General features: G+C 36.4%; 1 protein-coding gene across 1 annotated transcript; it reads right to left on the minus strand.

Annotated features, from left to right (window-relative positions):
- Window positions 1–202: 202 nt before the first annotated feature.
- On the minus strand, window positions 203–6,606 carry LOC121419192 (zinc finger C2HC domain-containing protein 1C-like). Its single transcript, XM_041613545.1, has 3 exons — window positions 6,169–6,606; window positions 2,922–4,612; window positions 203–1,812 (listed from the first exon to the last, which is right to left on the minus strand). Exons 2-3 carry the CDS (start codon window positions 4,605–4,607, stop codon window positions 1,561–1,563), a joined length of 1,938 nt encoding a protein of 645 aa, XP_041469479.1. The 5' UTR covers window positions 4,608–4,612; window positions 6,169–6,606; the 3' UTR covers window positions 203–1,560.
- Window positions 6,607–13,946: the final 7,340 nt, after the last annotated feature.

A 13,946-nucleotide genomic window follows, 5' to 3' on the forward strand; every position in this document is an offset into this window, starting at 1 on the left:
AGAATATTTCATCCGAGATAAAATCAGTTGGATAAATTACACTTTAAATTCCTTGAATCGGTATTCTGGGCCCCAGTTTAACTTCATTTTTATCTCTGAAGGCCACACCTATTTTTTCAAGCAATTTCCAATGAGAAAGGTTATTTCATACACTGTAGCACTCTCTCTCTCTCATCTCATAAATAATTTTTTTTTTGACAGGCTTCATGTCAGATATAACAGCTCATTTTTATTTATCAACGATGCTTGCTGTTTAATTCTGAAGTTAATTTATACATGTACATGTATTTTCAATAGATTAGGGTTTACACTGCAAGAAGACATGTATACATTTAAGGGATTTTAATGGAATATACATGTAAACCATGAAAAAAATATCACTGAGGCCAATTTCAAATAAGAAAGTCTTGTAGAAACAAAGCTGTACAAATTTATAAAATCAGTGATTTACTTATGGTATTTGCTGTATGTGTAGGGCAAGTACATCACAGAAAAGCCTAAAAATGTGTGTAAGTTGAAAGCCAAAATCAAGTACACTCTGAAATGGATCATATCATCATAAAAGTTAGTTCAAGCCCTATATTGCAAGTACATGTATACATGCTGAAATCGCCAGTACATAGTAACCACACATGGTAACATATAAATAATGCTTGGGAAAGAACACCAACTGAAAAAAGCACTGTAGTTTTCAAGGAGATAACATCATATTATTCATTCAAATTAATTTTATTCATATCACAAACACTTCTGTGGTCTTTTTAACTGGATTCCCTTTGAATTTATTTCTATAGAGCATTTCATGAAGCATCAGTAATTTTCACTGATAAATTCACTCTGAGCCAATCAGATGCATGGATGTCAGTAGCATATAACAAGATTCAGTGAAAATCACAATTATTTTGTTCCACAAAATGCCCCATGATGGTCACACTATAAATTGTATTTGAAATTAGGCGACTACAGATAAATGAGGCTAAAACAACACAGGATTACATTTGCAACACACTGGTAGATTCAATTTTTGACATCCTGCATTCTATGTTGACTCTCTTCATGCTAAACACAGAGAGCACTTTCCCTAATTGACAGCCATTCTTGATTGGTGCCAATTAGATTAATGGACAGTTTCTCCCCCTCTCTCCCTTACCCCTATTAATCCATTTCTCTACTTATCTAATAGACTGATTACCTTGTGCGTCATTACCAAAGTCTAGAATGAGAACATGTTTTACAAGGAGGCTTACACATTTGTTTATGCAACTACTTGAGACCGTTTTTGATCGTGTGACATAATGAAAGTGGCATTAAAAGATGCCAGGTATCATCTGATTTTAACCAAACATGATTACAATCACAATTCCATGTCATCTTAAAGCCCCAAACAATATCTCCCCTTTCAACAGATGCAAAATGGAGCCCCTATTATGTAAAATGATATCAAGTACATGTACTACATGACAGTGAAGCAAAAATGATTGGCTTGCTGTTGATGACTATTGACTGAATTCATATTACATGTAGAAACTTACTTTAAGTTTGTCTTTGTCCACAGTAATATCATTTCTTGCGAGGGGGTGGCTTGGGTCTACTCTTGGCATTTTTGCAATGAGGAATATGCCTTTCAGCTGCAGTTTGATTAAACTTCCGTGCACAATAGGGGCATTGTTTGTAGTCTGGGTTTTCTGATGGGGGAGGTGGAGGAAGATCAGACAGCTTGCCCCCTTTAGCAACGTATGCCTGTGTCTCACGAGCATCTCGTATTGATCGTACAAAGTCCTCATGTTTACGTCTCCAATTTGATGGCTTTACCTGCAGCACAGAACAATCAAAACAAGCAACTATGAGATAAAATGTTTCAATCAATCCTCTAGGGGCGGGGCACTTACATGTACCAACATATGACTACACTTGATCTTTGACCATCAACAATGAAGAGTCTATTAACCAACATGTACAATGTAGGATGATCATTACAGAATGAACGGGACCAGAATAAAAGCAAGCAATTGTCAGGAAAATAAACTTGTTATGAGGAAACTACTTTTCACTAAATTTGATTTAATATCATATTAAAATAGGTAATATAACACTAAATTTTGTGTACATTTTTTTGAAATTATTAATTGAGAAGTCAATTACTGAAAGTTATTTAGATCATCCCACTTGGTGCACTCGTACCCTGTGGTAATGTTTATCCTCATTACCAGGTCCATCGGAATGGACCTTATGTTGTTGGTCCTCTTGTTGCTTGCTTACAAGCATTTATGCTTTCTTAGCAATAATTACATAATTGTCCAACATTTACATAACAAATGAAATGTAATTTTCAGATTTATTTTTTAAAAATCAATATTTTTATAACAAATTATGCACATGTAGGCCTATGTTTAATTCAACTTATAATCCCTTTTTATGAAATGAAGATACTACATGTACTTTCCAACTACAACTTTATCTTACAGTTTACAATGTGTGATACTTTACAAAAACTACTTGTGAGACACCCTTTCATACACAAAGCAAAATACCCTACATTCCAACCATGCATGTTAAGTCATGATTTTGAAGATAAGAATGATCAAAGTAATAAGGATCCACATCACTATTTTATAAAACCAAACAATAGAACTGGGACCTCTGGGCCTGTTTTGTAAAGACTTACAAGTATGATAACTTTGCCATTATTTGTAGTATCAAAACTTTGATTGTGATTGGCTGTTGAGCCTTTATTTCCTAGTAGGTGCCATAATTGCAAAGTTACCATTGTTGTAACTCTTTACGAAGTGGCTCCTGATCAAATTCAGGAAGGTAATTCTTTCCAATGGTTTTACTGAATAAATATTTTCAATCTAATGACACAAGATCTTTAGCATGCTCAATAGATGAAACTACTTCACCCCTAGACAGTTATTACTCACCGGAGGATCATTCTTCAGGTGCTGACCTTTCCTAACATATTGAGCAAGTTCTGTCCCCTGAGTCCTATGTTGAGTAGTGTCAAATACCTTCCTTTTCTTCTTGGATGCATTCTTACATACAGACTTATGCTTGGACAGTCTGTCAGCTGCAAACTTTCTCCCACATACTGGACAATCAACTAGATTCAAATCCATAACTTCTCCTCCATCATCAATAGCTTGGTCATATAGACTGGTATCATGTGACACAGGAGCAGGTGGTGGAGGGGATGGTTCAGGGTCTGGGTCCCTTGGCGGTGCTTTGCGCTTTGGTTTTGGTTTGGATACCTGTTTCTGTCTAGATTTAAATTCACCTGCTCTGCTCTCATAGTCATCACCATCATTACGATAAGTAAATGATTCTTCATCCTCATAATGGGAAGTGGCTTTACTCTGGGATTTTGTTTGCTTTTTCACAGGTTGCCTGCTCTTTTGGGCTGGAAAGGAGTCCATTTCATCATCACTGTCATCATCCATTGACATTCTGGCAAGATCATGTTTATGTTTGGCAATCATGGCTTCTAGTTCACGCTCTTTTGCCATCATATCATCATATTCCTTCTTTCTTCTGTTCTTGGCAGACTCCATCTCATCTTTTAACTCCCTGTCATAGTCAACAGTAAAGTCATTATTTGGTTGAGAGTGTGTATCCTCATATTTCTTCAAACGTTCCTGCCTCTGTAAGTCTTGTTCTTCTTGCCACTTCTGAAAATCACTTTTCTTGTCTTTCTTTGCTCTCATTGGAGCTTTCTCCTTTGAGATAGGAGGGGCTACCTTCTTGCGATTCAAATGTTTAGCTGGCTGAGGTGGAGAATAATGTGTAGAGTTCATATTGTTTGGTGAAGAATGTTCATAATCAATTCTTTGCTTGGAACGATGTGAAACCTTCTGAGGTTTTGATAGTGGTTTCATTGGATGATCATCTTCATCATATGCAAGATTACCAGATGTTTCATAGACTTCATAGCTGGGTGATGGAGGGCCATTCACTTTCATCTTTACAGAATCATGTTTGATGGGAGCAAGAGGATTGGATCTCACCATACCTTTGGCAGGTTTTTGTTGCTGTTGCATCTGATTCTGTTGCTGCTGTCTCTTATAATTTAGCATTTCTTGCTGTTTCCTCTCTTCATACAGTTTTTGCTCCTGAAGATCAGAAATTTTCTTTGCTTGTCTGTTTTGAATATTGCTTGCATCATAAGTATTTGAGAGACCACTTGTATTCTTTCTCTCTTGGAGTTTCTTTTGGAAATGCATATCTCTTGACATGATTTCAGCTGAATGTTTTGATTGTTCCATTTGCTTCCGTTCCCTAAAGAAATCTCTTACAATACCTTGCCCTTCATCTGTACCAGCTTTACTTCCATGGCGGGTAACTTTCTGAAGAGCCTGATCTTGCTGCTTGTTGTAAATGGCCAACATTTTTTCTTCCTTTTCTTTCAGTAGCTTCTTCTGGTAGGCATCCTGCATGGCAAGGAGCCTTGAACGCTGTGGAGCACTCACATGACGGTTGGCATCAGGTCTTTGAGTCTGCGACACTGGTATGCGGGAATGACCGGCAGGAGCTGTCCTACGCATGCTGTCTGGAAATCCTGGATACCTGACAGCTGATCCAGAACTGGCCATACCTATAACTTGTCCTTTCATCAAATCTGAAAAAGAAGATATTATACACTGTATTTTACATACAGTATTTGTATGCAATAGAAATGCAAATTTTCAGTTTTCAAGGAGAAAACATCATATTATTCACTTCATAAAGTCATGGAACACTAGACCAGAGTCACCAGACCATTAGTTCATTTTAATCTTGACTTGACAACACTGAATGCAACCCAATAATCTAAATCTCAATGGATTACTGTACAAAAATAAGTCAAATTCCATAAATTAAACTCTCAGTTTGGCAACATTAGGTTAGATTGAATCAAGGAGGATGGTAGGTTTCTAGGGTAGAGGTGGTTGACATCATGTACATGTAGACTCTACCATAGGTAGGAAGTGATTGGCTGGCACGTTTGTATGCTCAGCTGTATTACAAACATGATGGCGAATAATCGAAGAATAACCTGATCCTGAAAGTTTGTCATAACAAGTTGAACACCTTTGGGAAGAGTGTCAAGACGTCAATGATGAAGAAGTATGTCATTTCTAAAGTCATCACCATTGCGTCCTCAAGGCTACAATTCCCCCCATTTCACCGTCTATTTTTCATGACTTGCCATCTTCCAATAATCTTATGAAATCTGATATGTTTACATTGACTTGCGCACTCAATTGATGTCGGCACTTAACACTCAACAGGTTAATGAACTTTCCTTGATTTCTTGTGTGGAGAAATCTTTGAAAACCAAGTCTGAGACAGTCCCTGGCTGTAATTACTAATATTCTGGGACAATCCCAATTTTCTGACCAGCGCCTCTGCTGCGTATGGCAGTGAGTCCAAACTTTGTGCGTGTCAATACTTTGCAGATGGTCATTATCTAAAAAACTAGCCAATAATCCTTAAAATCTGACATCAACATGAAAAGCGACCAAAAATTACCCTTAACCTTTGGTGTAAGTTAATTACTTCAGGATGAGTTCAGTATTCATGAATATTGACAAAAGATCGACAAATTTGTCACCGTTAGCGCCCGTTTTGAAGAAATCTGATATTCTCGACAAGTACCGGTATTGTCGATATCACCATTTTGCAAGCAGAAATCACAGAAAATGGGAGTTAAATGTGGTACTAACCGATTCTATAGTATTTTGCCATCAATCTGATATAAATATTTCACTTTTTGAGCTTGAGTTTTTGTTTAAATCTCCACAAAAACTTTGGTCTGCGAAGTTAGGTCACACTTTTTTTCTAAACGGTTTTCCAGCACAGCGCGCATTCGCCGATCGGAATGGAATTTTGAGATCGCGATACCGGCGAAACATTCCCTAGACCCTACATTTTCGTTTATGATTTTATAGTTTACGATCTTGCATGCCGTCAATGTGGTAACTATTTCTTGAATTGGTTTTGTATAAATTATGAATATTTTGTGAAAAATTGTAATTCATTGTAAGCCTGATCTAGACTATATTTTTGAAAAGTGCGCGAAGTTTGGACACCCTATGATCATCATAATACAACAACATTTGATTTACAACAATAAAAATGTACAAACATGACAAAGACTGAAGCTTTTATTTAGCCTAGATGCACTATACTCACGAGAACATTAATAACAGCGGCAAGCAGGCCAGCTAGTATACAGTATAACGTCGTACATATGTAGCCGTCCCTCGCCCAGTAGAATAGGGGAAGTCTTGCGTAGGCCTAGTACGGTACTAGTACTCATCAGACAGTATACCGTACCGTAACGTACTACCGCACGACAGCCGAGTGATGGGTGTGCTGGCGATTCAGTGCAGATCATCGGTTTCTTCTGGGCAAAACAGCACAACCATAATGCTCGTATGCGAATAAGAAGTTGATGGTAATAAAAGTAGATCTAGATCTTATGTGTACTACTACTGCTGATGAAGCTCTCAAAATTTCCTTAGTTTTTAGTATGAAATAGACCCTCTAAAGTTAAGAAAAGTAGTATCAAACGGAAATAGATAAGAGCCGTTGCTATAGAGATTGTAAACCATTTTATATTAAAAAATAACGTACACGTATGTGCGTGCGTATGTACGTGCGCGCGCTGCGAAATCTGCCACTTTTTTTTAAGAGCGAGCATGCATGCCGAATACATGTACATGTACTAGATATCTCTATGATAGTATGATACCGGTTAAAGAAATTGTATGATGGTGGGCCCCAAGTCTGCGCACCTAACAATTTGAGTTAAGATTTAACATGAATTTCTTCTTATTCCACAAAATCTTTTGATTAATAGTGTTCCTTATATCATTAAAAGTAAGTATACCAAATTTCTCATTAAAAAGTGAAAGGAAATATAGGATTTTCTTGAAAAAACCTCGGGCAGTCATTTTCAGATTGAAAAAAAAAATGGTACCCCATGTCTGCGCACTCATTCACTTTGCACATGATTCGGGGATTTTGATGACAAAGGCTGCATTTTGAGGCCGTCACATGAAATGCCCTGAATTCATTATTTTTCCACCATTTTGAGTCGGATTTTTTATGAATACCTGTCTATGTAGTGCATGTGTAAAGTTCGTGCTCGTTGCGCATCTTCTGTAACTAAAATCGCGCAGATACGCGGGTGCGCAGACTTGGGAGACCGCGCAGACATGGGGGAACTGACCATAATTGAATTACTTTTGATTACATTGAATTTATTTACAATTAATGAACTTGCTTTATTAATTGATTAACTCTGGATACACTGGCGTAAATCACGGGGGTGGGGGATATATCCCCCCACTTTTCGAGGAGCTCTATGGCCTGTATAAACACCCCCCCCCCCAGTTTTTACGAAAGAAATTATAAAAAAAATCACAAGAGATAATTGTTTTATTGGTGAAAATTCTTCCTTAAATACCGCTGAACAAATAAAACAATATTATTGAATCATAAAATGCAAATAAAGAGCCATTCACCATTTCCAAACGAAATACTTTATGTCCTTATTATAACATTGAAGAGAAACCCCCGTTTCTTCCAAATCATCAATGTTTGGGTCTTGGGGAAAGAATTAAGATGGAAAATCAATTTTTTTTAAAATGTAATCTCTAATTAAAACCATTAAATCATCATGGGGTAAAAAAGATAATGATATCGGAGGGTATTTTCCATATGGACATACAGTGGCGTAACTACGGGGGGGGGGCACGTGCCCCACCCCCATCGGCTGACAAAAAAACGGGGAAAAGGGGAAAAGGAGAAAAGAGGGAGAAAGGAAGAGAAACGCAGTGGGAAAGAAGAAAATATTCATTATAATGTTATATTATATTATAATTATGTTATGTTACATTACATAAGAAACATTTTTATCATAACTTATGAAACATAATTTGCCCAGGGCCTACGTCTTCATTGTTCCTGGTGCTTGCATTGTCTGTTTAACGAGATACATAATCCTGCTGTACTAAAACATCCAGTTTTCAAGTCAATATTTCCTAGCACGTATCATTGTTTTATGTAGTGACATATGCTTCTTTTTCATGACTCAAAAAGTGATTGCCCCATGTTAAGGTCTTCGTATATAATTATGAGACATTCCTGTCCGTGATTACATTCGCATTAGTGGATTGGTGATACACGTCTGCTCTTCATGAATTCCTATAAAGTCAGTCCTTAAAATGTCCTAATGTTCTTCTGTTCCTGAAAATCAAAAATTTTCAGCTCGCTCTTCGCGCCCGCAACATTTGGTTAATGAAATACGTATGGTCCTAGTTAATTCCTACAAAGAAACCTTAAAATGCCCCACTTCAGGTCTGAATTATCTAAATTTTCAGCTCGCGCTTCGCAGTCGCAATATTTGATTAGTGAGATGCGTATAATAATCATCATGATCGCAATGACTACATAAAGTGTTTCATGTGTTCACTGTTCAGATGTAATTCTAATAAAATCAGCAAGCGCTTGGAACTCGCATTAGATGACTATGGTGAGAAATGCATATTTTTAATGGATTCCTAAAATATAATCCTTAAAATCTCGCTGTTTGGGGTCAAAGTATACGAAAACTTCAGCTCGCGCTTCGCGCTCGCATTGTTTAGCGAGACAGGTACCTATCATGATTACAAAAAAATGAATATAATGTCCCTTTTGAGGTGTGAATATAAAAAATTTCAGCTCGCGCTTCGCGCTCGCATTATTTGATCAGAGTGAGATACATATTCGTTTAATGACATTGTCTTTAAAATGTCTGTAAAGACTATTAGGTCCGTATAATATATAGTTGATAGTTTGAAAACAAGCACATAAACCCATATTTTTAATGTTTGCACCTCTTAGGTGTATAGGCCTACCTTCCTCTACAACTTTGCAAAGTTTGGTGAAAATGACATGGCTTTTTAATAAAGTGCAGCATTTCTTTTACTTTTCAAGTTTGTTATTGAAATTTGAATTTTTTAAAGGTTGAGTAAATACATGTACCTTTCCCGCAATTTCTAAGAACTGAGTGTGTTGTTAGACTTAAATGAGCAAACAATTGACGGCAATATAAATAGATTATCCATCTTACGGATACAATTATTAATCATATTGCAAAATTTGATGAAATTTTCATGGATTTTGACTGAGTTATAGAGCTTTAAACTCATTGTTTTGATCTCCTGAGGTCTAAATATGCCAAATTCTCTTGGATGCGCAAGTCTTAAGAACATCATCCATTTTGGGTTAACTTTGAAGCTCTATAGCAAAAAAAGCAAGCACATGGACCCATGTTAATTTTTGCATATTTGGAATATTCAGGTGCAAAAGTATCAATGCGTTTATAAGTATGATGAAAATGACATGGAATTTCAATGTTTGGGAGCAAGACTACGGAACCATTCGCATTTTAGAAAGTATTCAGAGACTTTTGCTTGTTTTCGGCGCATTTTGGGCTGTTTCAAGCCAACTCGCAATATTTGGACACTAATAATTTGAAAACGAGCACATGGACCCCATAGTTTAAATGTCTTGACTTCTTCAGAATATATTCCTCTACAAATCTAGAGAGTATGATGAAAATGACATGGATTTTGAATGTTTGGGAGCAGGACTAACGAACATTCGTATTTTAGACATTTTTTACGGTATTGTCAGACTTCCTTGTTTTCGGCGCAATTTGGGCTGTTTCAAGCCAACTCGCAACAATTTAGACCAGTGGCGTAACTACGGGGGGCATGGGAGGCACGCCCCCCCCATCGGCTGGCCCCCAAAAAAATGAATGGGAAAAGGAAAAAAAGAGGGAGAAAGGAAGAGAAACGTAGGGGGATAAAAGAAATTATTGTTCATTATGATGTTGCATTATATTATAATTATTTTATGTAACTGTATATTACATTAAAAAAAAACTATTTTTTCATTACTTTATGAAACATAATTTGCAGAGGAACTATGTCTTCATTGTCCATGGTGCTCACATTTTCTGTTTAACTGGATGTAATAGATCAAATATTTTTTTCGGAATACTATATAGTTTTCAAGTATATTTGAGAGACGTGACGTTAAAAGAGCAGGATTCAAAAGTGTTGGATAAGGTCTGAATTGAGAAGCTGCAAAACGAGCAGAAATAGCCATTATGGGTCAATACAGAATTAACATGATTCTGTTGTCTGTGTCAAGATAGATGAAAATCCATTCAAATCAAGCCCCTGCTTCTGTAGTGATGGTACTGTGAGATAACATGGTTTGAGTCGTGGTTTGAAATACCCATGCATATTTGTTTGTTATGTTTTTTTGCTTGTGCAGAGGTGTGTTTGATTCCATGTTAATGGTGATGTTAAGGTGCATGAAAGCATTTCAAAGAAACCACTGAGAAACTCACTCATCACCACAGTGACTTTCAATATTGTGTCATTTAAATTAGTTTTCAGCTCGCGCTTCGCGCTCGCAATATTTGATTAGTGAGATGCGTATGATTACAATAACTACAAGTGCTTCCTGTGTTTAGATATACGTTAATTATAACAAAATCAGCAAGCGCTTGGCACTTGCATTAGATGACTATGGTGAGAATCAGATTCCTAAATTATAGTCCTCAAAGTGTTCCTGTTTGGGCTCAATATATACAACAATTTCAGCTTGCGCATCGCGCTCGTATTGTTTGTTTAGCGAGACAGGTACATAACATGGTAACAAAAATTTGCTTATAGTGTCCCTATTAGGTCTGAATATTAAAAATGTTCAGCTCGCGCTTCGGGCTCGTATTATTTGACCAGTGAGATACATATCCGTTTAATGGTATTGTCACGGTCCTTAAAATATCTCTACTAGGTCAGTATACCTGGCAACTAAGCGCGCTTCGCACGCTCACTATTAAAATCTTTTGCTGGTGCCCCCCACAATGACATGACCCACGGTACGCCACTGTGTTCTAGTGGGATAATCCAGCACATGTAATTAAATCCAAAACAAAATTTAAAAAGGGCTTTTGTAGCCTAAATTACTTTAATATTGGTTCTTTGGAGAAAAAAGTTTTCAAAGTGTATAAAGTCTACCATTCTTCTTTTTTAGTGCTTATATCTGACCTAATAACCGGCATAGTAAGAATATCAACTCCGCAAAGCCATAAAAGCCAGCCTATACAAAAAAAAAGAAATACATAGCACATGCGATATAATGTAAAAGCATAACAGTCTGAGCTGAAAGTATTTAGAAATAGATAACTCATTAATGCACAATCTATTCATGCAGATAAACGTCCCAGGGGCGGATCCAGCTTTCGCCAATAGGGGGGGGGGGCCGAAAAATATTTTGATCAATATTTTTTCTCGATTGGCCGCTACAATCTGGCCTTTTTTGTTGGTTTTACAGGGGGTAGTCCTAACTAAAGACTGAAGTTTTAATATGTTAGTTTTAATATAGTTAGGTTTCTCATGTGGTCTTAATGTATAGTTCGAGCGCGAAGCGCGAGCTAAAAATATTTGATATTTCATGTCCTTAGAACTGAAGATTCAGAATTTCTGATATTCCGACCTAAAAAAATGAACAGTCTAAGCGCGTTTTTATTTAAATAAACAAGCTGTGTGTCTCAAACAATAATTAAAAGCGTGCGCGACGCATGAGCTTAATTTTTTTGATATACTGACAGGATAAAGGAGCATTTTGACAAATTTTTCCAAAGAGCATAGGTTTCTCACAATTCAAACAATGCGAGCGCGGTGCGCGAGCTGAAAATTTTGATACACATTAACAATTTGTGTTAATCAAACAAAATAATGAAAGCTTGATGTGCGAGCTAAAAAATTGTGTGCAAATTGATATCAGAACTGAATATATTGTATATATATTAGTGTCATTTAACCCTTTTGAATGGGATTCATTTCACAGGCAATGCGAGCGCGAAGCGCGAGCGAAAAAAAATTATATAAAGTCTATTTTCAAATTCTTCCCCTCACTTTTTTTTTTATCCTTTCGGGGTCGGGCCGGTCGTTACGAGGCTGTAAATTACACATCATGGGTAAAATACCTCTTTCTTTCTTTTCTTTCTGTTTTTCGTAGTTTCTATCAAGGTAAAGAGTACACTTTTTTCTGCAGGTTGTCAAAAAATAGGGGGGGGGGGCCGGGGCCGGCTCGGCCCCCTCCTGGATCCGCGCCTGCGTCCAGTGTTCTATTTTCATAAGATGACTTTAAAGTGTGACCATTTACCCTATTATCAAAGAATACATGCATTACCGGAAATCATGGCTTGATCAGGATAATAACATTCCCAATACACTGGGTTAATCGCTCTGCTGTATCTTGGAACCTCCTAATTTATACAAGGAGATATTCAATAGGTTATTTAACCTTGGATATTTAGAGTGCATGCATGATTGGTACTAAATCACTCCTTCAAGATTGCATTTAAAGAGATGGATAAGATAGTGAATAGAAACAAGTCACCTCTCAATAACTCAAAGGTTATTATGTAACACTATAGTCTTGTCTGACACACCTTCGAACACACCCCGCGAACGAGCACCTCTCAATTTCTAACCACGCACACTAGTGACAATAGTTCTTAATAATAAGCAGTGTGTCGGAAAAAACAACCGCAATCATGATCCGAAAACAACATTGAAATAATGAGGTGATAAAGAATGCAATGCACCAAACTAGCCTCGTCATTTATGGTATGATCCTGATGTAAACTACCTTTTATGTGTTCTTCTCGACAATAATCTCAGAATTAATATTATGGAGATATTCAGACTATGGTTCAACAATAAAAAATATCTTGACCATGTGGCCTGCATTACATCACCTTTTCAAAATAAGCCTTTTCAGATTTTCTATTACAATGGATACATACACACCAGACCTTTTTTTCCAAAAAAGAAAAAAAAAAGAAAAAAAAAGAAAGACTTTCTAGATGATTGATTACAATGAATACATACACATCAGACTTCTTGTTTCACATATCTCCAATATTTGTAAAGACTAGTTTTTCAGTTCTATCCATTTAACATACCGGATGAGCCACAATAATCTCCTTATGTTTCTTTAATAAAAGCTCAATAACGACCACTTGTCATCATGATTGTTATTTAAAAAAAGACGTATGTTAATGAATGTGCCAAAAGACTCATTCAGAGAGAGTAGCTAGTCATGACTATCTGAAATAGAATACAAATGCAAATAATGTAATAAAAAAGCAATGTGTACAATGTGTATAATGGGTTTATCGAGCAAGGTGTATACATTTCATTCTTTTTGACAATGCAAATATTCAAGTTTCATCAATAAAATTGTTTTGACCGTTTTAAAATGTGGCTTTTCTTTTAATTACCTCTTTTATAAAGAATATATTTTAAATAACTTCATTTTAAAAAGATGGACTGAAGTAATGGATAAATATCCGATTTGCCTGACAGTGCACCCACTAAGTTAATAAGGCAATCTTTCCAATATTGTGCTAATGTCTTAACACACTCGATCGAGTACAATTATATTTTTACAAAACACATTTTAAGTACCATCAAAGAATGTGCCAAAAGACATGCATGGTTTTGTAGACTCCCATTCATTAGTACAACCATGATGGCGAACCAAGAATGTAAATGCCTTTGTGAGCCAATGCCAATGTACACCAATTTCATGATTTTTTTTACTATATGAATACATAAGATAATGCATATTTCAGTTAAGCAATCGTTCATTGGGTGATCGTTAACACTATAAGTGAAAAAAAAGGACTAAATAAATATAAACTAAAATTTCCACATGCACACAATAATCTTTTTCTATATTCGAAATCTGGCTCTACCCCCCCCCCCCCCTCTGCCTTTCTCGTATTTTTACGTAAAAGCGGAACATGGGACACAATAATTAGGTATCGTAACTTGTGGTCTGTTTTAAATCGTCTCTACCACGTACTTTTTTTTTCTTCAGGCAAAGTAATACAA

This window comes from Lytechinus variegatus, chromosome 7 (genome assembly GCF_018143015.1).
Source record: "Lytechinus variegatus isolate NC3 chromosome 7, Lvar_3.0, whole genome shotgun sequence".
Taxonomy (NCBI): Eukaryota; Metazoa; Echinodermata; class Echinoidea; order Temnopleuroida; family Toxopneustidae; genus Lytechinus; species Lytechinus variegatus.